The sequence below is a fragment of the Fulvia fulva genome, chromosome 10 (assembly GCF_020509005.1).
Source record: "Fulvia fulva chromosome 10, complete sequence".
Classification (NCBI taxonomy): domain Eukaryota; kingdom Fungi; phylum Ascomycota; class Dothideomycetes; order Mycosphaerellales; family Mycosphaerellaceae; genus Fulvia; species Fulvia fulva.
In genome coordinates this window covers 391,181-416,136 of record NC_063021.1, presented here as the reverse complement: position 1 = coordinate 416,136, position 24,956 = coordinate 391,181, and the positions used below count along the sequence as shown (strand labels likewise).

At 54.1% G+C, this 24,956-nt stretch overlaps 11 protein-coding genes across 11 annotated transcripts; 8 read left to right on the top strand and 3 right to left on the bottom strand.

Annotated features, from left to right (window-relative positions):
• Positions 1-133: 133 nt before the first annotated feature.
• Positions 134-784, top strand: CLAFUR5_11759 (uncharacterized protein; the record flags this gene model as incomplete). Its single annotated transcript, XM_047910907.1, has 2 exons — positions 134-371; positions 540-784. The coding sequence occupies 2 exons, from the start codon at positions 134-136 to the stop codon at positions 782-784; spliced, it is 483 nt and encodes a 160-aa protein (XP_047767309.1).
• An 8-nt stretch (positions 785-792) lies between these two features.
• CLAFUR5_11758 (putative efflux pump kojT) lies at positions 793-2,055 on the top strand (the record flags this gene model as incomplete). The annotated part of the gene is made up of 2 exons (XM_047910906.1): positions 793-1,539; positions 1,780-2,055. The coding sequence occupies 2 exons, from the start codon at positions 793-795 to the stop codon at positions 2,053-2,055; spliced, it is 1,023 nt and encodes a 340-aa protein (XP_047767308.1).
• Positions 2,056-2,431: 376 nt separating this feature from the next.
• Positions 2,432-2,924, top strand: CLAFUR5_11757 (uncharacterized protein; the record flags this gene model as incomplete). The annotated part of the gene is made up of 3 exons (XM_047910905.1): positions 2,432-2,562; positions 2,620-2,694; positions 2,756-2,924. The coding sequence occupies 3 exons, from the start codon at positions 2,432-2,434 to the stop codon at positions 2,922-2,924; spliced, it is 375 nt and encodes a 124-aa protein (XP_047767307.1).
• A 227-nt stretch (positions 2,925-3,151) lies between these two features.
• On the top strand, positions 3,152-4,264 carry CLAFUR5_11756 (uncharacterized protein; the record flags this gene model as incomplete). The annotated part of the gene is made up of 1 exon (XM_047910904.1): positions 3,152-4,264. The coding sequence occupies one exon, from the start codon at positions 3,152-3,154 to the stop codon at positions 4,262-4,264; it is 1,113 nt and encodes a 370-aa protein (XP_047767306.1).
• Positions 4,265-4,558: 294 nt separating this feature from the next.
• On the top strand, positions 4,559-5,443 carry CLAFUR5_11755 (uncharacterized protein; the record flags this gene model as incomplete). Its single annotated transcript, XM_047910903.1, has 3 exons — positions 4,559-4,657; positions 4,698-5,105; positions 5,144-5,443. 3 exons carry the CDS (start codon positions 4,559-4,561, stop codon positions 5,441-5,443), a joined length of 807 nt encoding a protein of 268 aa, XP_047767305.1.
• A 134-nt stretch (positions 5,444-5,577) lies between these two features.
• CLAFUR5_11754 (Maltose permease MAL31) lies at positions 5,578-7,329 on the bottom strand (the record flags this gene model as incomplete). The annotated part of the gene is made up of 1 exon (XM_047910902.1): positions 5,578-7,329. The coding sequence occupies one exon, from the start codon at positions 7,327-7,329 to the stop codon at positions 5,578-5,580; it is 1,752 nt and encodes a 583-aa protein (XP_047767304.1).
• A 794-nt stretch (positions 7,330-8,123) lies between these two features.
• Positions 8,124-9,559, bottom strand: CLAFUR5_11753 (Amidase; the record flags this gene model as incomplete). Its single annotated transcript, XM_047910901.1, has 2 exons — positions 8,124-9,354; positions 9,387-9,559. 2 exons carry the CDS (start codon positions 9,557-9,559, stop codon positions 8,124-8,126), a joined length of 1,404 nt encoding a protein of 467 aa, XP_047767303.1.
• A 2,047-nt stretch (positions 9,560-11,606) lies between these two features.
• On the top strand, positions 11,607-15,829 carry CLAFUR5_11752 (Putative D-/L-hydantoinase subunit A; the record flags this gene model as incomplete). Its single annotated transcript, XM_047910900.1, has 3 exons — positions 11,607-14,666; positions 14,720-15,372; positions 15,424-15,829. The coding sequence occupies 3 exons, from the start codon at positions 11,607-11,609 to the stop codon at positions 15,827-15,829; spliced, it is 4,119 nt and encodes a 1,372-aa protein (XP_047767192.1).
• A 1,229-nt stretch (positions 15,830-17,058) lies between these two features.
• Positions 17,059-17,553, top strand: CLAFUR5_20195 (uncharacterized protein; the record flags this gene model as incomplete). Its single annotated transcript, XM_059463032.1, has 1 exon — positions 17,059-17,553. The coding sequence occupies one exon, from the start codon at positions 17,059-17,061 to the stop codon at positions 17,551-17,553; it is 495 nt and encodes a 164-aa protein (XP_059319124.1).
• An 865-nt stretch (positions 17,554-18,418) lies between these two features.
• Positions 18,419-19,786, bottom strand: CLAFUR5_11751 (cAMP-dependent protein kinase regulatory subunit; the record flags this gene model as incomplete). The annotated part of the gene is made up of 1 exon (XM_047910899.1): positions 18,419-19,786. The coding sequence occupies one exon, from the start codon at positions 19,784-19,786 to the stop codon at positions 18,419-18,421; it is 1,368 nt and encodes a 455-aa protein (XP_047767302.1).
• Positions 19,787-21,487: 1,701 nt separating this feature from the next.
• On the top strand, positions 21,488-24,454 carry CLAFUR5_11750 (uncharacterized protein; the record flags this gene model as incomplete). The annotated part of the gene is made up of 3 exons (XM_047910898.1): positions 21,488-21,646; positions 21,746-22,154; positions 22,500-24,454. 3 exons carry the CDS (start codon positions 21,488-21,490, stop codon positions 24,452-24,454), a joined length of 2,523 nt encoding a protein of 840 aa, XP_047767301.1.
• Between the last annotated feature and the right edge of the window lie 502 nt (positions 24,455-24,956).

Below are 24,956 nucleotides of genomic sequence, written 5' to 3'. Positions count from 1 at the left end.
CGATTACCGGGCGTGCGGTGAGTGACTTTCAAAGAGATCTCTTATGTTTTCCAGGTAGTACTCTTTCATTGCCACCGGGCTTTGATTAACGATTGCACATTGCCGTTGTCTAGCGTTTGCACCTACAGGCAACATGCAATCAATACTACAGTACCGGCGCTTCAAGCGCACACTGGAAGTCCAATTGGAAAGAGACCAGGCCAAAGCAGATGCTCTCCGACGAGGCCAGTACACGAGCAATCAGCCAGACTCACCGACGCCTGCGTCGGTAGACGAGGAGAAGAAATCATTCGAGCAGGACATTGAGCGCGCCGACTTTACCAACACAGCATCACACGCGACCCGACCGGCTGGAGCTTCATCGCAAGTTGGTGCTCACCCTGCGACCAGCTCTGAGAAAGAGGACAGGAGACGGCAAGAACCTGCAGAAGAGCCGGAAGAAGAGGAGGAGGAAGAGGACGATGATGATGACTATATGCTCTATGCGAACCGAACGTTATCCCGAACGACAACACACCACAGCACCGGCACAGCGCTAGGCACTGTGTTGACCGGCATACAAATTAGGAAGCGGACCACGAGAGAAGGAGGAGATGGACATGTCTTTGTGGTCGCGGGTATGAAGGAGAGAACGACCCACAGGATCCGCACAATTGGCCGCTTTAGAAGCGCATACGATGCACCTTCTTGGTTGCAAGCATCGGTTGTGTCGTCGGTCTTGCTTCTTCTATCGATAGCAGTGCTCTGCCTCAAGCCGCTGCAGAGTTCGGCGTTGCTGAGGTAGTGGAGAGCATGGCTACCGGCCTCTTTCTGGTTGGCTTTGGCTTAGGTGCACTCTTTGCTGGCCCGATTAGCGAGACTGTTGGCCGCAATCCGGTCTACATTACGACATTAGTGTTGTACATGATCTTCATCATGGCATCTGCTCTTGCGCCAATCATTGGGGCCCAGCTGGCATTTCGATTCTTGGCTGGACTCTTTGGTAGCACGCCTCTCACCTGTGCAGGCGGTAGCATCAGCGATCTGTGGAATCCTCTGGAGCGTGTCTTCGCCTTCCCGGTCTTCGCCAATGCTGCGTCCACGGGACCCTTACTCGGGCCCATCATTGGTGGCTATATCGCACAATCGTCGTTGCTATCGTGGCGGTGGACTGAGTGGATCACTCTGATCATCTCTGGCCTTGTGCTTTTCGCTGTGGTGCTTTTCCAGCCTGAGACGTATCCGCAGACCTTGCTCAAATGGAAAGCACAGCATTTGCGATCCATCACTGGAGACGACAGATATCGAGCAGCGATCGAAATCCGCCAGGAGACACTTTTCGTCCGGCTGCGGCGAGCCCTGTACCGACCAATCTTTCTCACAGTGCGAGAGCCGATCATCATCCTGCTCGCGTTGTACCTCACAGTCATCTACATTGTCCTCTTCACCTTCCTGGACGGCTACACCTACATCTTCCAGGAAACCTACGGCATCTCCCAAGGTCTAACCGGAATCTGCTTCCTCAACATCGTCGTAGGCCTCTTCGGCGCATCAGCACTGGTCCCTATCATCTACAAATGGGCCAAGCGCGACATCAAAAAGATCCAAGAACAAGGCGGAGACCGCCTCCCACCCGAGTTCCGACTCTGGTTCTCCATGCTCGGCGGCTCCATCGCAATCCCCATCTCCCTCTTCTGGATGGCCTGGACAGCATACCCCCACATCAGCATCTGGTCCCCCCTCGCAGCTGGCGTCCTCTTCGGCTACGGCATCCTGTGCGTCTTCATTACCTGCTACCAGTACATCATCGACAGCTACGAGAGCTTTGCGGCCAGTGCTCTGGCGTCTATCACGTTGATTAGGTATGTGGCGGCGGGTGGGATGACGGTTGTGGGGGTTCCTTTCTATGAGAATTTGGGGGTGCATTATACGATGACGATTTTGGCGTGTATTTCGGTGCCGTTGGTGCCGGTGCCGTATGTGTTTTATAGGTATGGGCCATGGATTAGGGAGAGGAGTAGGTATGCGATTCAGACTACGACTGAGGTGAAGACGGGGAAGCGGCAGAAAGTGTGAGGGAGGCGTATACAGTGTGATGCGTTTGATGGAAGTGGGAAGCGAGGGTGTTCGGCGCAGTAGCATGATACCACTTTGCATAGAGTATAATATGGACAGTTCCCTGGCATCATAGGCAGCATGGCGTGCATGGATTGTATTTACGCTTCCTCGACAGCACGGAGCCTGGACTGATATCGCGAGCTCCACCAACATCAAGCTTCAGCAAAGAAGCCGGAGTCGGTCCGCATTCGGTAGCTCCACCTCCACATGGTATTGAACCAGGAAGGAAGCTGTTCGTCATGAGTGAAAGGTCTTTCCTGACCTCACTTCCCCTCAACATCGAAAGACAGAACAACAACACAGCAACAACCACTGGAGGATCAGGGCAGCGAAAATGTCGAACCCAGCATACACCCTCGTCGTCCACCTCTACGCCAAGGACGACCAAGAAGCTATCAAGAAGTTGTCTGCTAAACTTCAGGAAGCGAGCCAGGTTTACAGTAATGATAAGGAGACGTTAGGATGGTTCGTCGTAACAGTTCCATACAGCACCTTATGCCGTGGACTAATCTTCTCTTCCAGGTCCGTCATGCAAGACACCAAGGACCCAAGAGCCTTCACCATCGTCGAGCGATATGCCAATGAGGGGAGCCAGAAGTATCATCACCCCATCACATAGGCTCTTACCTGATCAATGCGATGCTGATGCGATGACTAGATACCATCTCGAGAACCCCTACTGGCAGACCTTCGACAAATACGTCATCCCACTTCTGGATCGCGAGATGGATCTCAGGAGACTGAATGAACTGGACACGAGCAAGCCGGTCAGGGTTGAGAATGATGAGGGGCTTTGGGAGAGGGTCAAGAAGCATCAGACTTACTGAATTGCCTCTAGCAGAGATGGAACCGCCGAGGTGAGTGTTGGCTGTGGCAAGGGATGAGACCGCGCCTGTATGCAGATGTTCCACCAGAAGGACGCGGGTCGCCAGCAGCTAGGCAGCCATATGCAAGGAAGTGGCACAGCATATCGTGTGGGGTATATATATCCACCACTTGGCGCAGTTCTTTCTCCTTTTCTCCCGAATCCCTCCCTGCTACCCACAGACTAGCGATGTGTCCTCCCGGCGTCGACCAAACCGAGCGGTCCCTCCAACAATGGGCATTACTGACACCACGACTGGAGCAGATTATCAATCTACCATATCCACGCGGCTACTCCGAGCGGAAAATCCATTCTCCAGCGTCTTATGTTAGTAATTCATGGTCCTTCAGTGCTTTTCAGATGCTATCTGGAGTGGCTGTCGACCGATACATCCCGGAATGCCTCGCCACTGCAAGAATTGCGACACAGCTCTCTCTCGTCGAAAGCCTCCCCGCCGAGCTCCTTATGTCGATACTCGAACACGATCTCGCGAGAGAGGATATTATGGCTGTCGGGTTATGCTCTTCAACGCTCTGGACGCACGTTCTCAACCACATTGCTCGCGACTTGCGCGATACAGTTTCAAACTGGGCAGGGACTCCTCTGATTTGCGCGGGGACGTATCTGAAAGACTTGCCACCGGCGTTGCAAGAGTTCGTCCCAGGCTACGCGGAGCAGCAACGCGTCTACCTTGACAGGACGCTGAACCGTCGGAAGGGAATGCCGATGCTTCGGAACAAAATGCCTCCAGCGAGACGCTACAACTGGGATGCTCGGAGCTCCTTCGAGCATGTTCCAGACAGACAGCATGCGGTGCATTCGTGGATGATGATCTTCTGTCACGTGTGCAACGAGGAAGAGCCTATGAAGACCGCATTGACATCCAGCCTGCGCAGAGCTTTGCGATGGCGGCAACATGACCAGGGTGGTGCCTGGCTGCTGAGAAACCTGACATCCAAGGAGTTCGTGGCGCTTGATGTGAAGGACGATGGAGTGCATCATATTGAGGCCACGGTGAAAGCCGAAGCCTGGCTGAGTCTTGACAGAGCTCTGCTGCAGAGGATATGCTGGTCGCGCTTCTCCCCGGACCTTTTTGAGGATCAATGTGAAGATGAAAGGGAGGTTCAAGAACGATGCCACCGTGGTGTGTGGGCAGGTCATTGCTTCGATGTTGTTCGTGAGGCAAAGGTCTCTACTGAGGAGTGGATCGATGTTCGAGAAGTACTCATAGAAGAGGCGAAGGCGGCTCAAGCGCCGAAAATCGAGCTTGATTCTACGGAAGATGAGGAGGGCGAAGAATAGGAGGACGCGCGAGAGAGGACTCTGGGTAGGATCCGATGGCGTGGGTTGGCGCTGAAGCACTCGAGTAGTGCATGGTCCTTGCGAGAGCCACAGTGAGGCATTATGTTGACTGATTGCAAGAAGGCACCTATGTGGACGTCAAAGAGCTCCTTCCTCGACTGCTTGCACTCGGACTTTGATCGGCAAAGTCTGGCTTGGCTCCAATCGATCAGTCAAGTGGATGTATATATGAGGAAGGTTGCTTCCATCATTGCTGTTTTGACCGTCCCAACACAGTCCAGAACTGCAATGACAATGTCATCTTCCATGGTAGTGATCGGTCTAGGGGAGCTCGGAGCAGAAGTCGTCAAAAGCCTCGCCACCCACCCACAAAGATGCAACACACAACTCGCAGTCCCTGCTTCGATCCAAGAAACCAGAACACCTACAAAAGCTCGACGCCTGGAAAGCTGAAGCTGTCATTGGCGATGTCGTCCAGGACTCGCAAGAGAATCTGACCAAGATCTTTGCCGACTACGACACTGTCATTTGCTGCACCGGCATGTACGCACCTCCCGAGACACAGATGAAAATCGTCAAAGCAGCACTCGCCGCCGGCGTCAAGAGGTACTTCCCATGGCAGTTCGGCATCAACTACAATGCTGTTGGACGCAACAGCTCGCAGGACCTCTCCGACAGTCAACTAGACGTGCGAGGGCTACTTCGTGGCCAGTCAAAGACCGCTTGGGTGATCGTGTCGACGGGCATGTTCATATCGTTCTTGTTCGAGCCAGCGTTTGGCCTGGTCAATGCGGAGCGTAGTGTGGTGACGGGTATTGGCAGCTGGGAGAACGAGATTACTGTGACGTCGCCGGAAGACATTGGACGGCTTACACCGAGCTCGCGCTGGTGTGTCCCGACGCTCAGAGCGTTGCCTATATTGCTGGTGACACGATATCGATGAGTCGATTGGCGGATGTTGTGGAGAAGGTTATTGGCAGGCAGGTCGCCCGGAAGCTCAAGACGGTTCCTGGTCTGAAAGCTGAGCTTGCTGAAGACCCTTCGGATGGGATGCGGAAGTACCGAGTTGTGTTTGGCGAGGGTAAGGGTGTAGCGTGGAGTAAGGAGAAGTCGTTCAATGGCGTGCATGGCATCCCCACTCAGACTGTCGAGGCATGGGCAACGCAGAACATGAAATAGGATACTTGTGGTCTGTCCGAGAGGAACGCAATGCTGCACAAACCCAAGGGCAATCCGAGCGCAGGGACTTCTCTCTCGACCTAAGATCATGGGTAAAGTAAAAAGTACTGAGGAAGCGCAAACTCCAGATAGCGCTACTCCACTCTGTACTTCTTGAATTGCCTTGTGCCCACACCTCTCGAGAACATGATATCCAGCTCTTCGTAAGTTCTTCCCTTCGTCTCAGGCACTCTGAAGTACACCCAGACGAGACTGATCGCCGATAGTCCACCATAGAAGAAGCCAATCTTGCCTCTCATATTCCCCTGATCCGGATTGATCATATATGGTATGGCCACGGTCATGCCGATAGCAAGGAGAGCCTGCGACGCAGTAGCCACACCAATCGTCTTGCTTCGTACTTTGGTCGCTGACACTTCGCAGAGGATGACGAAGCATACAGGTCCCACCGAGAAGTCGTAGCAGAAGTTCCAGATTAGCATGAGGCTTGACTGTGCCCAGATCACGCCGTGTTTCTGCTCGTAGTTTGGGACGCAGTCGAGGATGCCGATGAGAAGCATTAGGATGACTAGAAGTAGTAGGCCGATGCTGTATATTGTCCTTCGTCCGCATTTTATCAGCAAGAACCAGGAGAAGACTGTACCGAGGAAGCCGAGAGCCAGGAAACCGAGACTCATGTTGAAAGCTTGTTGTGTGGGTAGGCCTGCGAGTTCGAAGAAGTAGGTTGCATAACCGACGAGGTAGACTCCAGAGATGACCTGAATGCAATAGACGCCCGTTGCGATTTCAGTGCGCCTCAAGTTGATCTTCTTGAAGCAGTCGCTGTAGGTGGATCCTGCTTCCAGCTCTTGCTCCAGGCGATCTGTCTCAATGATCATCGCAAGTGTAGGCTTAACATCGACCTTCTCCGATGCTAAGCGTGTCAGCGCATTCTCCGCGGCCTCCAGCTTCCCCTTCCTGACCAGCCACCACGGCGACTCCGGCGCAAATGGTAATCCCACCAGAATAATCAGCGGCCAGACCCACTGCGCAGCGAAAGGTCCACTGTACGCCCAGCGAGAATCAAGCTGACTCGTCCCAGCGATGACTCCGTTCGCAATCAGTTGTCCAATCACAAAACACATGTTGACATAACTCGTCAACACACCCCTCAACGCCACGGGACACACCTCACTGGCATAAGCCGGCGCAATCACCGCATACGTCCCCAACACTAACCCGCCCAGCAACTCTCCCGCCAGCAGCACTTTCAAAGATCTCGCAAAGAACTGAATGAAAATGAACCCCGCCGTCAACACCACGCAGGCTCCAAACGTCTTCTTCCGCCCATACCACTCCATCGGATAGGCTGCGAAGAACGCACCAACGACTTGACCAATGGGATTTCCCATTGATAGTCCTGTCTGCCATGGTGCGGAGATGATGTAAGAGCCCTCGTAGAGATAGCCAAAGTCTCGCTGGAAGGCAGGGGTGGCGTACAAGTTGCCAAGCAGTTGGGGGTCGAAAGCGGTCATTATTACGCCGAGAGAGAAGAAGATGGACCAGAAGACGGCTTGGGGGTAAAGTCTTAGGGCTTCGAGGAAGGAGAGGTTGTGTTCATGTTCGAGGGCTTGACGAGCTTCGTCGCCGGCGATGGAGCCGATTGTTATGTCGCCTTTGAGGACGTCGTGGGTGGTGGCATCTTCTTCTGGGTCGATAGGTGGTGTCATGTTGGTCTTCTTCTGCTTGAGTAGAGGTCTCGGTAGTAGCGGACGTCTCTCATCCGGATTGAGATCGAAACGCAACGAACGATCAGCCGTATGCCTTTGTCTCTTGAGGTGGAGACATACTTCGTCCACAACACGATGTTCAGCAGCGGATGAGGACGAGGTCGAGGACGCAGCCATGATAGCCACGCGACATCTCGGCAGATGCTTGTCCTAGCTTATCGATGCAGCTCTCAAGGGAACCGCATACAGGGTGGTGCACAACCAATGGTTTCGATGCCGGTATCGAAGGAGCGTTGGCCGTGAGGAGGCGAAGAGGAGTCGAACAGAGTTTCGGCCAGAGCAGCCCCACTTGCCGAGGCCCTTCGTTCGACATCACGCATGCAGATGGGCCCTGCATGTACGAGTCTATGGAAGATGTGCTGGAACAAGGGCTGTCGATGAAGTCGATAGGCCATTGGAACGACTAGCCTTTGAAACGTAGTTCAGAGAGTCTCAGGCACGATGGGCATTGTGCAATGCGCGAGCGCCTCTCGTACGCCACTGTATCCAAGCACTGCTGCAGCCCGCTAGTAGGTCCAAGCAGCGAAGTACATAGCAAAAGCAACGACGCGCTCAGTGTGAGCACAACTTGTAAAGGTCAATGTCCACAAGAGCTTCCATTGATCATGTGTCCATCCAGTGCCCGCCCACCTCCCAAGCCTTCGCAGCCTTGAAAATACTTGCTTCATCGAACCTTTTGGCGATCACTTGCATACCAATAGGCAATCGCCCTGATCCATCCTTGACTCTACACCACCCCACCGGCATAGACATCGCAGGGTGTCCAGTCACATGAAAGGGCGATGTGTTCAGAGTGTTGCCGATCGCAGGTTCGAACAGGTCCATGATGCGCTCACTTCGGCCATGAGGATTGTCACCAGTCTTGACAGCACTCGGTGGAATTGGCGGCCCTGGTGTTGGGTTGATGGGTGTCAGCAATACGTCCACCTCTTCGAAAGCCCTGTCGTAAGCTGCTCGAAGTGCATGTGAGCTTTGCGTACAAGTGCTGGGCCGTATTTGTGTTCGATGTGTGCTGCATTCATGAGTACATTGACGACAGCAGGATTGTGATTCGAAAGGATGTCGTAAAAGGTCTGATCGACTGGTGCGGGATCTGAACCAGGCAGGGGATGCGAGAGAAGGTCTCCGGGCCTGTTGCCAATGTAATGCGGCATGAAAGATCGTGTCGCAATTGTCCAGATCGCGGGACCATATTTGTGCATTGGTATCGAGATCTCTTTGACATCGGCTCCTAGAGCAACGAAGCGATCGGCAGCTGAGCTGACTGTTGCTGCCACAGCTGCGTCAAGGCCGGCAACCTCGAACGACTCTTTTAGCACGCCGGCGCGAAGACCTTTCGCCGCCGAGTCAAGTGTCCACTCGTGTGCAGTATCTTTTTGAGATATCCAAGCTTTCAGGTCACCAAGGTAGTCTGAAACTTGCGAAGGCATCGGTGATTCTGGTGTCATGCGAGGGTCGATGCCGTCATATCCTGCGAGCACGGTCAGATGTAAAGCCACATCTTCAATTATCCTTGCCATTGGGCCAGTATGATCAATCATAGGACACAGTGGTGGTGCAATGCTAGTATATGGTACAAGACCGTAGGTAGGCTTGAGTCCGAAGATCCCGCTGTAGCTAGCAGGCAGTCTGATACTCCCTCCTTGATCACCACCTATTGTCATATCGACACCTTCACCCAGCGCATATGTCCTGAGATCTTTCGCGCTCTTTCGTGCCTGCTCGACATCACCCACGCTGACCAACGCACCGCAGCCACTGCTGCAGCCTCCAGTCGCATAGCCGGGCAACCACGCATTGTGAACAACACCAGAGTCCGATGTGAAGCTGAGGGCGAATGCCGAGAAAATCTCACAGGTTGCAGTGCCCCTGACGATTCCTCTTGCTGCTAGAACCCTGCTTACAACTGTTGCGTCGATGGTGCTGATTGGGTGCTTCCCGTCTTTGAAATGTTTTGGTGAGCACCCCAATCCAAGTGGCAGACCGCCCACAGAGACGTTGTCCTTGAACACGACTGTCCGGTCAGCGAGAAGAGAACTCTTAGCATTGACGGTCGTCAACGTTGTCTTATGCGCCCTTCCCCCCCATTCAGTGGATTTTCCTCTTGGCTTGGTCGACAGTACGAACGCTTCCCACCATCCACTGGTATCGGACAGAGACGCGGATCTTCATACTCTGGCAAGTCCTGAATCGTCTGGCACACAGCATCGAAACTGTTCGCGAAGAGGAGGAACGCGGTCTCGTCCAGACTTCCATGCTCGAGGGAGGAATTGTTCGCGTCGCAGATGGTTCGGAGGTCATCGAGGGTGCACGTAGGCTCGCCGGAGGAAAGAGCTATGATGGACATAGTGGGCTAGATGCTCTGAGGTCAGTCGAACGATGGAGGAGTACCTACATCATGGCTGTGGTAGCCATCGTTCAATGCCTATCGAGCCCTGGTCTCGACGACACGGCGTGTCAGGAGACTGCCGACACAGCTGTCATCCATTACAAGAGCTCGCCTGGTTGCCTTGTCACTGACTGCCATAGCCCACTGATAGGCGAGAGATAGAGCATCATGCATGTGAAAGAGGTGGATTTCGGATGTGTGGGACGGAAGGACGGCAACAATCATCTCACGTGCTCTGACCTCACTGAGGTACAATGTAAACAGTCTTACATATACATGTACCTTACCTCTTCAGCGATGAACCTCCTAACCGACTTGCCAACCGAACTCTTGCTTCACATATGCCACTTTCTCCAGAGCTCACACCTGCGATGCATAGCTCCTACGAATAGTCGGTTCAAAAGCGCTGCCGCGCCTTCCCTGTTCGCGGCGCTTGCTATCAACGCGTCGAATGCTCAAGCATGTGCTCGTCTAATACACCAGAACTCCTACGCAAAGCACGTTCGCACACTGACCGTAAAGGACACCGATACGGAGGCTGTAGGAGATCCGGATGAAGACCCGACAGTACTGGCTGAAGTTCATGCGGACCATCAGCGAACGCAGTCAACTTACGCACAAGACGCAACATGGCAGGCAGTCGCAAGCTTAATTCGGAATCTACCTGCTCTGACCGACCTCATCTGGCTGTGTCGTGAGCAATTTCCATGGTCATATCCGAGAGATGTTGACCAAGTGTGCACTCGACCTGGTCCTTGCCAAGTCCATTTATTCAAAGCTTGTTGAAGCAAAACCGGACCGCTCCTATTCGTTTGATCAGATACGTATCGAACCCTGTGGCGGCGGAGACTTTGGTTCGTGCGGCTTGACACCGTTCTGGCCAAGTCAGATCACGACAGTGACCAAAGAGCTCCAGAGCTGCTGGCAATTCCAAACTGAATGGGATCCTGCCCAGCTTGGCGAGGTCAAGATAACGAAAGTGGACAAGACAATGGAGTTCAGCTATGACTTCTGGGAAGAAGGCATTGGCCCTGTGGTAAAAGATACATTACAGCGTTTGTGGCCAGTAGTGAAGGATGCTAAAGACTGGCGTGACAGTTGGCAGTCCCTCCCCTTGCACCAAGAGGCCTGAGTTTCCATTGCCCATCTGTTCCATGTCTAAAGCGATCGTCCAAGCGATCGAAAGTGCTGCCACAAGCTTCGCCGCACCCCAGTGACTTTTTATCATCAACACCACCAATATTGCTCATATCAACTTGATTCTTTTCCCAATGTGTTCGCAGCTATCTGTTTCCATATTCTGCATACTCATATCGCGTAAAAACACGTTGTGTTGCCGAGAGGTTGGTGTTGACGCTTCGGCATGGGATTTTGGTGAGAGCCCCACCAAAGCTTCATGCGCCCGTGTCGAGATTCACGCGTTTCTTGCTTTCTCACCACCTCACCACATACAACAACACACCATGGAGCCCACTATAGTGCCCACAGGCTCTCAAATTCTGTATTCGCGATGCTATTCTGAGCAACTTGAGCTACATATCGTGTATTTTGAGCGTGTGTGGCAATTGATACAAGCCAGCAACACCATGTGTCGGAACGCGAGAATCCGAGCTGGGGTGCGGCGATTGCTGGGGTGCGGCGAAGCTTGTGGCGAAAGTGCTTGATCCGATTTTCGGTCAATGCTCGGATGTGGGAGAACGCGTCGATCTTCCTCATTCTTCCCTTATTATCAAACCACCAAGAACACCTCCACTTTTCAATTCTGCAGCTAACAACATCTTACAGGCATTGCTGATATCGTTTAGCATCCACTATGCTGCAGAAGCGATGTTCGCCAGGCCTGAGGCTTGGCCGTGTCTATCCTGCCTATCGAGACGCGGGCAGCGACTGAACGTGACACTAAAGCAATGTGAACACAAGACGCGATAGGGTGGAGAACGGGAGCACCTCAATAGGTAAGTACCTCGGAGTCGCAAGCGTGGATCTTTGGTTCTTACGCCCCAACATGGCTTCTACCACAGACACCTACCGACTGGGAGTTGATGTAGGCGGTACCTTCACAGACGCATGCGTCTTTTCTCCTGAAGGCAAGGTCTACCGAGCGAAGGTTCCTTCTACTCCGGAGGACCAATCGATTGGTGTCAAGAACAGCATAGACAAAGTCAGGCCAATCTTGGAGAAAGCAGAAGGCTTCACTGGCAGCTTTGGAGCCCTTCATCATGGCTCGACTGTTGCGACGAATGCGTTACTGGAGGGCAAGGGCGTTCCGACTGCGCTTATCGTGACGGATGGCCATAAGGATGTCCTTGTCGCCAGACGTTCCCAGATACCTGGGGGCCTGGCGAGCTGGATCAATTGGGACCCTCCAGCACCACTGATCCCGTTGGAGAGGACTCTGCAGGTTCCCGAAAGAATCGATGTAGAAGGGAACGAGGTCAAACCCGTGGATTCGGATTCTTTGCGGAAACAGCTTCTTACTGTCAAAGGCAAAGTCCAGGCCGTGACTGTTAGTCTGCTGAACTCTTGGGTATCCGGCGAGCACGAAAAGCTGGTGGCTGAAGTCGTCAAGGAAGTTCTTGGCGAAGACGTCGAGGTATCGCTCTCGCACGAAGTACTTCCTGAGCTTGGCGAGTACGAGCGCACTGTCACGGCCGCCGCTAATGCCGTGGTCAAACCAGAGGTCAAGAGGTACATGAAAGGCTTGAGCGACAAGCTGACAGACGATACCTCTACCGTTCGAATCTTGAAGAGCGATGGTGGCCTCACCAATCTCCAGCTGGCGGGAGAATTGCCCGTGAACATTCTCATGTCCGGCCCAGCAGGAGGCGTTCGAGGCATCACCAGTATAATAGCCAATGCAACGGAGCACAAGAATCTCATCACAATCGATATGGGCGGCACATCCACTGATGTTGCTCTCATCACTAACGCTCAGCCATCACTGCGAAGAGAGACTATGGTTGGCGATCTTGCAGTCCGCTCGCCTTCAGTTGATGTCCGGACGATCGGTGCTGGCGGAGGCAGCTTAGCATTCTACTCGAAACTAACCAACACTCTTCGGGTCGGGCCAGAATCTTCTGGAGCTGTGCCCGGACCTGCATGTTATGATCGTGGTGGCACACAGGCGACAGTCACGGATGCCAACGTTGTGCTCGGCTATCTACCAGAGACCCTTCTTGGTGGCGACTTTAAGCTCGATGTTGCAGCAGCACGTGCGGCAGTCGGCAGGCTTGCCGAAGATATGGGCAAGCCGCTATACGAAACTGCAGAGGCCATCATTGATCTAGCTAATGAAGCTATCTACGGCGCCCTACGTCTGGTGTCGGTAGAGCGTGGCCACAATCCTGCTGACTTTGCACTTGTGGCCATTGGTGGTGCGGGTCCGATGTGTGCCAATGGAGTGGGCAAGCTGCTCGGAGCATGGCCTGTTATCATTCCCGCAGCGCCAGGCATTCTATGCGCACAAGGCGATGCGACGACGAAGATGAGCCACGAGCTGTCGGCGTCTTTCATCCATCTGTTGTCTAGCACCACAATGGAAACACTCCGAAGCGAATGGCACAGCCTCGAGGAAAGATGTGTAACCACACTACGCGAAGCCCTTGACTCAGCAGACATTCCCATCGAAGTGACATACACCGCTGCTTTGCGATACAAGGGGCAGGCTCTGGAGCTAGGGATTGCTTTCTCCAAAGACGACTTGAGCCAGGCCATGGAGGAATTTACCAAGATCGCGCACCAGAAATTTGACATCGTCCATGAACAGCAGTTTAGCTACACTCTCGAGAACTTCCCTCTGGAGCTGACACGTTTGACTGTCAGTGCTGCCGATGCATCGCCAGACATGGAGATTCCTCGCATTGCCGAGGCCGATACAAGTTCGCCGCCAGAGTCAGCAGCACTGCAGAAGAAGACCATCGTCGTGCAGGGCGAGGGACATGAGGCGACACTGTGGGATCGAGCTAGCATTACTCGAGCTGAGTACAAAATCCAAGGCCCAGCGATCATCACGGAAATGGACAGCAACACTCTCATCGCACCCGGCTTCGAAGGCACGATCGATTCAGTCGGGAACATCTGCATAGCGCCAATGCCTGGAAATGAGCTTCCGACGTTCAAGTCGAGGTTTGAAAGCAGTGTCTCTGACAAGACTCAAGCACAGAAAGAAGAAGAAGCTCGGAAGACTGTGGAAGATATTCCTACTGTGCCAACCCTCATCAGCAGTTCACTGGCATCAATTCGTCAGGAGATGGATACATTGATGCTCAGGTGCTCTATGTCACCCGCAATCCGCGAGCAGCAGGATGAGTTCAATGTCATCACTGATGCTGCTGGTAAGATGTTGATTGGACAGTTCGGCTCATTCATCGGTCAGTTCTTGAAAATCTGGAACCACAAGCTTGCGAAGGGGGAGGTTGATGATATCGAGGAAGGCGATGTCTTCATCACAAACGATGTCTACGAAGTCGAGGGAGCTGTATCTCATCTCAACGATGTCATCGTGCTCTTGCCCATCTTCTACGAGCATAAGCTGGTCGGTTGGGCAGCAAATTTCGGACACATGACAGATGTGCAAGGACAAGTGCCGGGCTCCATGTCTATCAATGCTCAGACAATCTTCGACGACGGACTGCAGATCCCGACAATGAAGCTTTTCGAGCGCGGCAAGATGAATCGCTCTATTGTGGAGCTGATTTGCCGTAACAGTCGACAACCCAAGTGGCTCCGCTCGGACTTGCTTGCTCTGATTTCTGCTTGCCGGACAGCAGCGACCAGAGTGTGTGAGCTATGTTCGAGATTCGGACCAGAAGTTTACGCTGCCTCGACCGATATATTGCTCGAGCGCACCAGGACTGCCATCAGTAAGATTATCGAGGAGCATATGACCGATGAGGAATCGACCTTCGTTGACTTTGTCGATGATGACGGCCATGGTAAGGGTCCATTTGCGTTGAAGTGCACGCTGAGTAAACCTTCAAAGAACCGCCTGAAGTTCGACTGGAATGGCACAAGTCCGCAGGCTAGTAGTAGCATCAACTACTACCTCAGCGAAACTATGTTCAAGGTATGTGTACTATGCCTACCATTCGTAGGTTTTACTAACATAACCTATCATAGATGTTCATCGGCTACTATCTCCTGACGGTCCACGCACCATACACCATCCCCAACGATGGCTTCCAGGATCTTGTCGACGTCGAGATCCCACTAGGCAGTCTGCTTAAGCCCGTGCGGCCAGCAGCTCTGTCATGCCGCACGCATTTCCTCGGACGGACCATGGACATCATGCAAGCTCTCTTCGGCCAAAAGAACTCTGCCTTCATGACTGCCGCTGGCTTCAGCGATTCTCCTCACTTCTTCTACTCAGGCTTCAAGCCGAATGGAGAGTGGTACCAGCTGTATCAAATAGCCTTCGGCGGTGTCCCGGCACGACCTAAGGGAGATGGTCCCGATTGTCACTGCCTGTTCCCAGCTATCAAGTCTGTGCCCACAGAGTCCATCGAGCTCAACTTCCCGGTCAGACTGGAAGTCAATGAGGCTGTCGCTGATACTGGAGGCGCGGGTTTCCATCGAGGTGGAAATGCTCAGAAGACGATGTACCGATTTTTATCTGCGGGAGAGTTCAGCTTACATGATGATCGATGGCTCACCAAGCCTTGGGGCGTTCGTGGAGGGAAACCAGGGAGTCGTAGTAGGAAGGCCATTCACAGGGTTGATGGTTCTGTTGAGCTGTTGCCCTCGAAGTGTGATCACGTTAAAGTGAAACCTGGGTAAGTATAGATCAAATCACCCTGTGGAAGCACCTACCAACCCATATACAGAGACCTTCTCGAATGGCAGACCTGGGGCGGCGGTGGCCTGGGCGACCCTCTAACCCGACCTGCCGAAACAGTCGCGCTCGAAGTTCGCCGCAAGCTGGTCACCATCGAAGGCGCAAAGCGTAACTACGGCGTCATCGTCGACCCCGAAACGCTCGAGCTCGACATTACCAAGACAGAAATCCTACGAGCCGACATCGAACGCTCTGAAGCTGGCAAGGAGGCTCCACTGTATGATCGTGGTGGTTTGATGGCAGAGCTCGTCGCCAATTGCAAGCAAGGGACTGGCTTTGAGCCTCCAACGCCGCAGTGGGATGAAGAGGTCTACGGACCTCATTTTGCGCTTCCGTATGTGCAGGACTGGTATAAGACGGGGCGACAGGCCGGGTATGGTGTCTGGGGTGTATGAGCAGTGTCCGAGACGTGCCGTGTGATTGAGGATATGTATGCACGAGGCTGTGTAAGCTGCTGATCACTTATAGATGTCCTTTCGGCCGAAGCCAAGCAAAATCTTTCTTCTGCTGAGTATCAAGTAGTATTCGAATCTCTCCGATCACGATAGCGATACGTTAATCCGACGTGTCTTTCTCTCCGCAGTGGAAAAGAAGCAGATGCCCAGAGTCTTGTGCACACGCCGGAATGCTCTGCCAGCCGAAGCCGAGACATGGTATGACCGGACTACTGCGGGTTCTTGGTTTCGCATGATCACCGCGTTTTCGCACATGTGCAGGAGATCTGCCGCCTATTCGAGAACGAAGCTGTCGCAAAACATATGACAGGAGTCATAGTATTGACTGTAAGGCCAATCGAACATGTGGCAGAGCTGCATCCTACCGGACTTTGCTCCTACCTTTGGGATTCCGGTTACGATTGGTAATGACTGAGAGGTCTGACAGTCGATGCTGACTGCACACCAATAGGTATGGTCCTCTCAAGCTCGAGAGAATCTGCAATGTTGTCTGGAACCCGCGCTTACGAGTTCTTGCAGGACCATGCAGGGTTCGCTTGGTCAGATCCGACTTCACTTGGTCGGTGGCTTGCATCTTACCTCTTCCACGCCGTACATCCAGCGGACATGCAGTCACACTACACAGATCTGACGTGGTTCCGATATGACCCTACGGAAATTCAACAAGGGTGCAGTGGAAAGCACCCGGTTCGTTGTTCAATTCTTTCCGGCCTGATGCGGTATCTTTGTGAGCGCTGACACATACCTCTCGTAGCAGCCCGACGACCATGTACCGAACGTACCGAGACACCGCAAGTTTGGGGCAGAGTTATAATAGGTTGATGATAGCTTCTCCGCCTCTGGGACTGCTGGGGTGGTCGTGTCGTTTGTTGTATGACTGGAAGGTCACGCTACCTTCTCACTACTGGGAGATTTTGATATGTCTTCCTCACCAGCATCCACACCCTCGACCTCACGGTCCAACTCTGCTCCATCCTCACTCGCCACCGCTCTAACAGAATCAAAAGCTTCCACACCTTCACCCTCAAGGTCCGCTTCCAACTTCAGCTCTACCACAACCTCCCCCACCACCACTCCCACAAAATAATCCCCAACCCACAGCTGGGAAGCCCACTTCCTCGCTAAATTCCTCCAAGCAACCCACTCCCGCCCCTCCTCGCCCACCCCAAATGACAAGGCGCCGACCCAACCTCCACCTCGATCTCACAGACCTCAACAGTCCTTCCCCCCCACCTCCCATTCCCCAACTCAGCCAGGACCAGGACCAGGACCACGACCTCCCCCAGTACCAACCAGACGAACCCAGGCCCCGGGATGAATTGGGCCAGACGTACTACGACCCCTCCGCCGAGGCAGAAATCTCGAGCATAGAAGTTGAGACCCCGGATGGGGATGTGGAGGGCGACTCGCCGAGTCGGGGGAGTTATTATGTGGAGAGTGGGGAGAGACATGTTAGTTGGACGGCCGAGTTGGTTGGGAGTGTCGTGGTGAGGCTGCAGGAAGGGGGTTCGTCGCTGAGGAGTTCGGCGAGGATTATCGGGAGGATTTTGGCTCCTTTTCGGAGGGGGAGTGAGGGGGTCTCAGTCGAAGCTCGGAGTGGGGGATCCGAGCCTGTGCAGGTACAGCCGGAGAGGAGGTATTTTACTCTTAAGAAGAGGGGGTAGGGGTAAGACGTGAAGTGGTAGCGGACGGGTCCCACTCGCCGCGAAGGAGGAACATCAATGACCATGTCCTGACAGGATGATGGTTCGATTGATACACAGGAAAACGGTACTGGCTCCACACCATACGATCAAACCCGAAGGACCTCGATCGACCCACCCATCCATGTCGACATACAAGAGCACAAGCGGAGAGCGATGTCAGCCTAGCCCTGCAGCAAGTCTTTACCTCACACCCAAAGTCACCATCACAGCGCACTGGCTGGCCTATGGCAAAAGCGGCGCGCGTGCTGAGTCGTGCTTGAAGGCACAGCAGGTGTGCGACCTAGAACAAGCCCATGACGATGTATGAGTGCGACTACGACCGCACGTGTATGTATCGTAGTGGCAAGCCAATATTGCGCCGGTTGTTATACTGGAGATGTGCGATGGCTACCGTAGCTTTAGAAGAAAGGCATCTTGGAGATGCTAGAACACGTTAACCTTACCCACTCGCTGTGAGACACAATCGTGGCAATTTGAGCTCGTTTGTAGGATTTCTTTCTTGGTTGTCATCTCTAGCCTTAATCTTGCCTACCCTACCCATTCCATCTGACTGGTGCTATAACATCAGCTTCAGCTCCGATGAAGGGAAAGCTGCATAGCCTGCATGTCCTCATCATATCGAAACAAAGTAATATCCCCCCACACGATCACTCCATCTTCGCCGGCCAACGCCGAGCTCTCAAAAGTGCCCTGTACTGTTGCATTGCCCTAAAGTCCATAGATTTCCTTGCATTCAGCGGGATAGTCGTACTCGTAACAATGCCGTTGTAATGTCGCAGCCAGTGCATCACGCTTGTCCTCAATGTCTCCCGTTCTGAGCATTTTAGCTTGAGCCCTGGTTGCGTGGATCGTCGCGACGCATGATGCTCTCAACTGGTCCAAGAAGTCTCTGGAAGCCGTCCTTCTCAAGTGTAGCCACCTTAACCTCCGTCTTGCTCAGCACGCTCGCGGCACGTGGTCTGTCCTCCAGCAAAGCCAGCTCACCAAAGTAGTCGCCATGTTTGTAAGTCTTCAATGGTCTGTTCTCCTGACCACGCTTCGCTGCGTATGCCTCGCCGGACTCCAGGATGAAGAATCTGTCTCCCACATCACCCTCTCTGATGATCTCGCTGCCAGCTGGGTATTTTGTGCTTTCGAGGGCATCTGCAATCTTGCTGCGCTCGTATGGTGTCAACCCCTTGAGGAGGGGTACCTCTTCCAAGAACGACTCGTACATACGGCGGCGCTGGAAGGCGGAGTCCATGAGAATGCGGCGGAAGGTGATGCGATCGAGCTGCCAAAGCGTGCTGGGCTCAGTGCTGACTACTGTGGCCGCACGAGGAGCATTGTACATCAAGGCCAGCTCACCGAATGATGTGCCTGGGCCTGAGACTGCCACCTTCGAGCCCATGCCGTCTGGACCTGCCTCCACCTTGCCCGTCTTCGAAACGTAAATGTCGAAGCTGCCTTGTTCCACAACGTAGAAGAAGTCGCCGGCATCGCCTTGCACGATGACACGAACATCCTTCGCAGGTATCTTCCTCTCTTGAAGGGCATCGAGTACTTGCGATGACTGCTCGTCGTCAAGGTGGGAGAACAGAAAGTTGTGAGACACGGCCTCGCGGAGGCGATCAACCTGCTCTTGTGTCTTGGGGTAGACGGGTGCCTTCCAGTTGTTGTCGTCTGCTGATGCTGGGGCTAGCGACTCAGCTGAGACAGATGTACGGCGGCCCATGTTGTAGTTGTTTGGAAAAGACTGTGGCTGCTCCATGCTGCCGGCTGCACCTAGTGCGTTCGAGCGAGAATCGTTGGAAGCGCCGAAGCCAAAGTTACCCAATGTGCCTCCTGGTGCGGTGTTGGCGTTGGCGGAGGATCCTGGGGAGGTGTCGCGGACGTGTGGTGGGAAGGAGGAGGCGGTGGGCGATTGAAAGTCGTGTTCTTCTTCCTCGGCAACGGAATGCATGCCGCCGGCGCCTTGCTGCTGGTTCTGTGCTGTTGACGTCGTACCGAAGGGATTGGAGCCCGGGAAGTTGCTTTCGGCCATTCCCGGTTGCCTGGAATGCCGCTGCGAGAGGAGGAACTCTGCGCGCTGCGACTCTAGGCGTCGGTGGAAGAAGTTGGCGCAGTATTGGAGGATGTCCTTGGGCTGCTCTTTCAGGACTTGGCGGGAGAGTGCGTTAATTTCGTTGGTGAAGTCGGATGGGAGTGACATTGGGAGGGCCACAGCTGTGTGAAGTGGGCTGCGGCTGGTGGGTGGGTGGTGACGATCAGGCGCAGGCTCCGGGCGGCCTGACAGTCGTGAGGAGGATGTTTCGAATGGGTTAGGGATGTCGCTGTGGCCAGTGAAAGAGTGGGCTGTTCGCTATGCAGGGAAGGTGCAACAGTGGAGCGTGACGTTGTTGCAAGGATGCACGACTGGAGTCGCTGCTGCTGCTGCTGCTGCTGCTTGGGATGGGTGTGTGCGACGACGCCTGTCGTGCTGGCGTTGGCGTTGGCCGGATGTGCGTTATGCAGGAAGCTGTAGCTGTAGCTGTAGCTGTAGGCAGGTCAGGACGTGGTGCAGGTGGCAGGCTTCTAGAAGGATGGAAGAAGTCTGAAGGGAGTGGGAACTTGGAAGAGAGCATGCGATGATGCAGTCTGGCTGGCGGTAAACAGCTGGTCGTGGTGTGCCAGGGCTGTGTTTGGTCGACGATGTCGGACGATCAGAGCTGCGCCGTCAAGGCTCGGCACGCGGCGGGGTCGCGAGCTTGGGCAGTTTGCTATGTGCGACAGCGACGACGACAAAGATCATGTCAGACATGATGTTAAGGCATGTCTTATGCGAACCGCCAGTTGGCATCTGTCGACAGCAAACCTTACATTGCGGCAGTATCACAACATCTGTCTAATCCCGCTTGCTGGGAACGAACACCCAAGCTACCCTTGAGCAAGCAGGCTACCTCCAGGATGTATGTTGTGGTGTGCACTCCATCTCTTTGTATGATATGTCTCAGAGACTTCTTGACCAAGCCGGAGCTCACGGCCTGTCTTCCATTTCAAGCCATCGTGACAGCCATAGTGGCATTTGACCGGGGCAAAGAACTATAGCGCTCCAGCCCCCTAGTGTTGACTTTGCTGTGGCTATGGTTCTTTGCACTTCATTTCCGCCCAGACCAACGACGACTGCGCTTCACTGCTCGCATACAGGGTCATCCGTGACCTCCCACCACCAACAGTCTACGCAGCAGACTACGCTGTGTTGGATGGCCCCGGGCAAGATGAATCTGCGTGACACATCACGTCTCGACCACCCAAAACCACGAGCGGCGCCATGACGCTACGTTCTGTGCCTCGAAAGGCAATGCGGCAGTCGGTGGATTGCAAGAGCAGCAGATGTTATCCATACCATCACATGAAGTTCATGCAGAAGGGCGGAATTGATTCGTGCATCATGTTCCCAGGCCAGATGCAGAGCGACCCACTTTCGACGTCAGCCGTCAGCCGTCAGCCGTCAGCCGTTGAAGCTTCGGCTGCACTGGAGAGCTCCCAGCGACCAGCCACCCACGCCACCTTCTCTGAAGCAGGCCTAGAACGAGATGTCAAGCACCGAGTCGGCAGTTTGGTAGCACAGATACAAACATCTTCTCAGATCCATTCATCTCCACAGATACACCGCGCACGATCGCTATCATATCAGCGCATATAGCACGCGAGAAACGTTTCGCACAGGCTCGATATTCGGCATTCATCACCCCACTGAGCGCTAATCGCGGACGAGAGTTGGGCAGCGCAACTCGCTTCCCTGCTCTTGTGCTCTGCCTGTCCGGCCTGCTGACTGTCGCAACAACCTGGAAGCCTGCAAACACTCCGTCCTTTACAGCCCACTGCTGCGTCATCTGACTGCCGACAACGCCCCTGCTCTCCGCGCCTCAAAATGGGATCATACACCTTTAGATGGGATCACTCAGCTGAGGAGGTCTATGTCACCGGCACATTCGACAACTGGGCAAAGACAATCCGACTCGACAAGACATTCTACGGCTTTGAAAGAGACGTGCACCTTCCCGACACGACCCAGAAGATCCTGTACAAGGTATGTTGAACACACGGGCTGTGCAGCTGAGCGCGCACATGATGGCCGCGCAATGCGCATCGTGAAGCCTGTCATCACATCTGACGCTCGTGAATCTAGTTCGTGGCGGACGGCGTATGGAAGCACGATCACACCGGCAAGACAGAGACCGACCACGAAGGAAACATTAATAACGTCCTCTACCCCGAAGACATCAAACCTCCGAACTCGATGGCATACCACTTCAGCAATTCCTCGGTAGCACCAGGCGCGACGACCACAGAGCTTGCAGGACAACAACCGCTTGAGAAACAGACTTCGAATACAATGCCAGGTGGCTTCCCAGAGACGCCCGCCGTCGGCGATGCTAAAGATACAGAGGACAAAGGTGGTCTGTCTGGCGCGGCGGCAGGCGTAGCTGCTGGTGCCAGTGCTGTCGCCGCATCTGCTGCTGCTGCTGTTGGACTCTCGTCGGACAAGACCAAGGAGAATGAGAAGGAGCAACAGTTCTCCGTCAACCCAATTCCAGGTAAGTCAAATTTCGAGCGATCTCGACAAAGAACGTGGGGCCCGCACTGTCCAAGAACCATGGGCATATCGATCTTCGCGCAGTGCGTTCAGCAGCTTCGACTTCAAGGCTATAGGCGAAGCGAGGCGCGCTTACTGCAATACTTCTACTGTGCTGTCACGACCATGGCGGGTACAGTATGCTTGCGGTCCTGGGTTGGCGACCGCCCTTTAGTCCCCTGCCTTTGCTCAATATGCATGGCGACTCAGTACTTGAGACAAGATCGACATAGAGGCGGAGAAGCAATGCAAATGCGCTCCGAAGCTTTCGCAATGATAGCACATCCCCGCTAACGTATATATCTAGCTTCGGCAGGTGCGGCCAACCCAATCCAACTTGCGCCAGGTGAGAAGGTGCCAGATCCGTCGACTATCAATAACAACACCGTATCCTCTACAGCGCGTGAGGACCCATCGTTGAAGACAAACGCAGCAGAGCAGACATTCGGCGTCGCTCCCATTCCCGCAACTGGCGGAATTGGAAACCCAGTACATCTGCAGCCAGGCGAGAAGGTCCCAGACTCGAGCAGTCTTACTAGCAACACCATCACCAGCAACGTCAAGCTTGACCAAGCGTCCTACGAGAAGAGCGACTCAGGTGCACCACAGCTCCCACCAGTCGTCAGTCCAGCAAGCGAAGGCTCTTCATTGGGTGGTGCTGCACTCTTTGGCGGACTCGGACCTCAGACCAGCAACATGATTCCTGAATCAAGCATGGGCATGGGCAAGGACGCACCGCCACCGATCGATCGAGCTTTCAGCGAAGACGACTCGGCAGGACCTACTCTGTCATCTGTAGCTCCATCCAGCACAACGGCTGCGTTGGCTGGTCAGGTGCCCAAGGAGCCACGAGGCGTGCCCGAGGTCGTGACCGACAGCCAGAAAGAGGCACATGTTGCCCCAGAGGCTGCTGCGAATCCTGAAGCTGTCGTAGAGAAAAGGCAGGTGGAGAACGAGCTGAAGAAGACAGTGCCAGAAGAGCCCGCGGCAAAGAGTGAAAGCAACCCTAGCGCAGTTGCCGGCGGCCTAGTAGGTGGTGCTGCTGCCGGAGGCCTCGGGGCCGCTGCAATATCCTCAGTGTCACCGACCAGCACTACCAACGGCCTCGCTGGTCACGTGCCAAAGGAGCCACGAGGCGTACCAGAGGTTGTTGCCGAAAGTCAAGAAAAAGCACATGTTGGCCCAGAAGCAGCTGCAAACCCAGAAGCAGTCCAGGACAAGAAGGAGATGGAGAGCGAGCTCAAGGCCAAGGTACCGGAGGAGCCAGCGAGCACCAGCGACAACAAGGGCGTGACCGGTGCTGTCGCAGGCGGTCTTGCGGCTGCTGGAGCGGCTGCGGCTGGTGGTGCCGCATATGTTGTGAACAAGACTCATGAGACGACTGGAACGGACCCAACCAAGGTATTGCCAGTATCGATACAGCAAAAGATCGATGAGCAGAATTCCCAGTCGGGTTCCCGCTCAGGACTTACCTCAGGTGTGACTTCGGGCACAACTGTAACGTCATCTTCCATCCCGGCTCAGAAGGCTGCAGGTGAGGGCATTACACCCATCTCCAACGGCACAGGCACCAAGACTACAGATGCTGTCCCAGCTGAGGTCCAAGCGTCGCAGAAGGAGGCCCACGTCGGTCCAGAGGCTGCCGCGAATGCAGAGGCAGTGCACGAAAAGAGCGATGTCGAGAAGGAGCTACTGCAGAAGGTGCCAGAAACGCAAGCAACTGGCGAGCCTGCACCTACTGTTGCCGCTGCCACAAGCGCTACCGCACCAGCCGCGACATCAGGCACATCATCATCTGGTGCTCCCCAGCTTGGTGCTGTCGGCGGCATAGCGCCTATCAGCATGGACGAGAAGCCAAAGGACGGCCTCAACGCATCGGCAAGCTCACAAGCACAAGCGCCATCCGCACAGACCAACACAGTCCATGACAGCCGCGACGTCAGCCCAATGTCCAAACCCAACCCTACCATCGCTGACCAGACCAAGCCAGTCGTCACGACCGGTGTTGGCTCCAGCGAAGCACCAAAGACATCTGGAAAGGATGCCGCTACCGCTGCCGCTCAGACAGCGGCCAGCAAGCCCATCGGCACACCTCGCAACTCACAAGCCAACCCAAGCACACCTCAAAAGCGCAACTCTATCATGGGCAGGTTTGGGAAGAGTACCCCAGACTCTTCGCACGGCACATCCGATAGCACTGGCGAAGGCCATGCGAAGAAGAAGGGTCTCTTCAGCCGAATCAAGGAGAAGCTCAAGAACTAGATGTCGAGGCCACAGACGGCGTGCAACTGGGCGGCGAAGCCCCTTCACGATGACATGGCTCTGAATGATACGGTGGCATACATTGAGCAGAATGGGGTGAAGCCTGCAGGCATGTGTTGATGAGATCGGGAAATTTGAAAAGGGGTGCCGCGGTTTTTTGTTCCTTATATCCTTTTGTTCTTTTTGGGGATACCACTTTTGCGTGTTGATGTTGATGCGGGATGGGGTAGTTGTGACTTTTTAGCAATAGTAGTAGCAATAGCATTGGAAATTGATGGTAATGTTTGGTTATAGCATGAGCCGTCGTGTATTGTTTGAATGTGCGGGTGTGTGTACTATTCGTATGTTGGGGTATACGGCAGTACTCTCGCTTATGAAGAGATGGAGTCTTGGAGACTGGAGACGATGTGAAATAGTGTGGTGTGGTATGTACAGCATGTGGCCATCCAAAAAAGAAAATCCATGTGGTCAAGAAGAGCACATCATGACAGTGTTTTGCGCT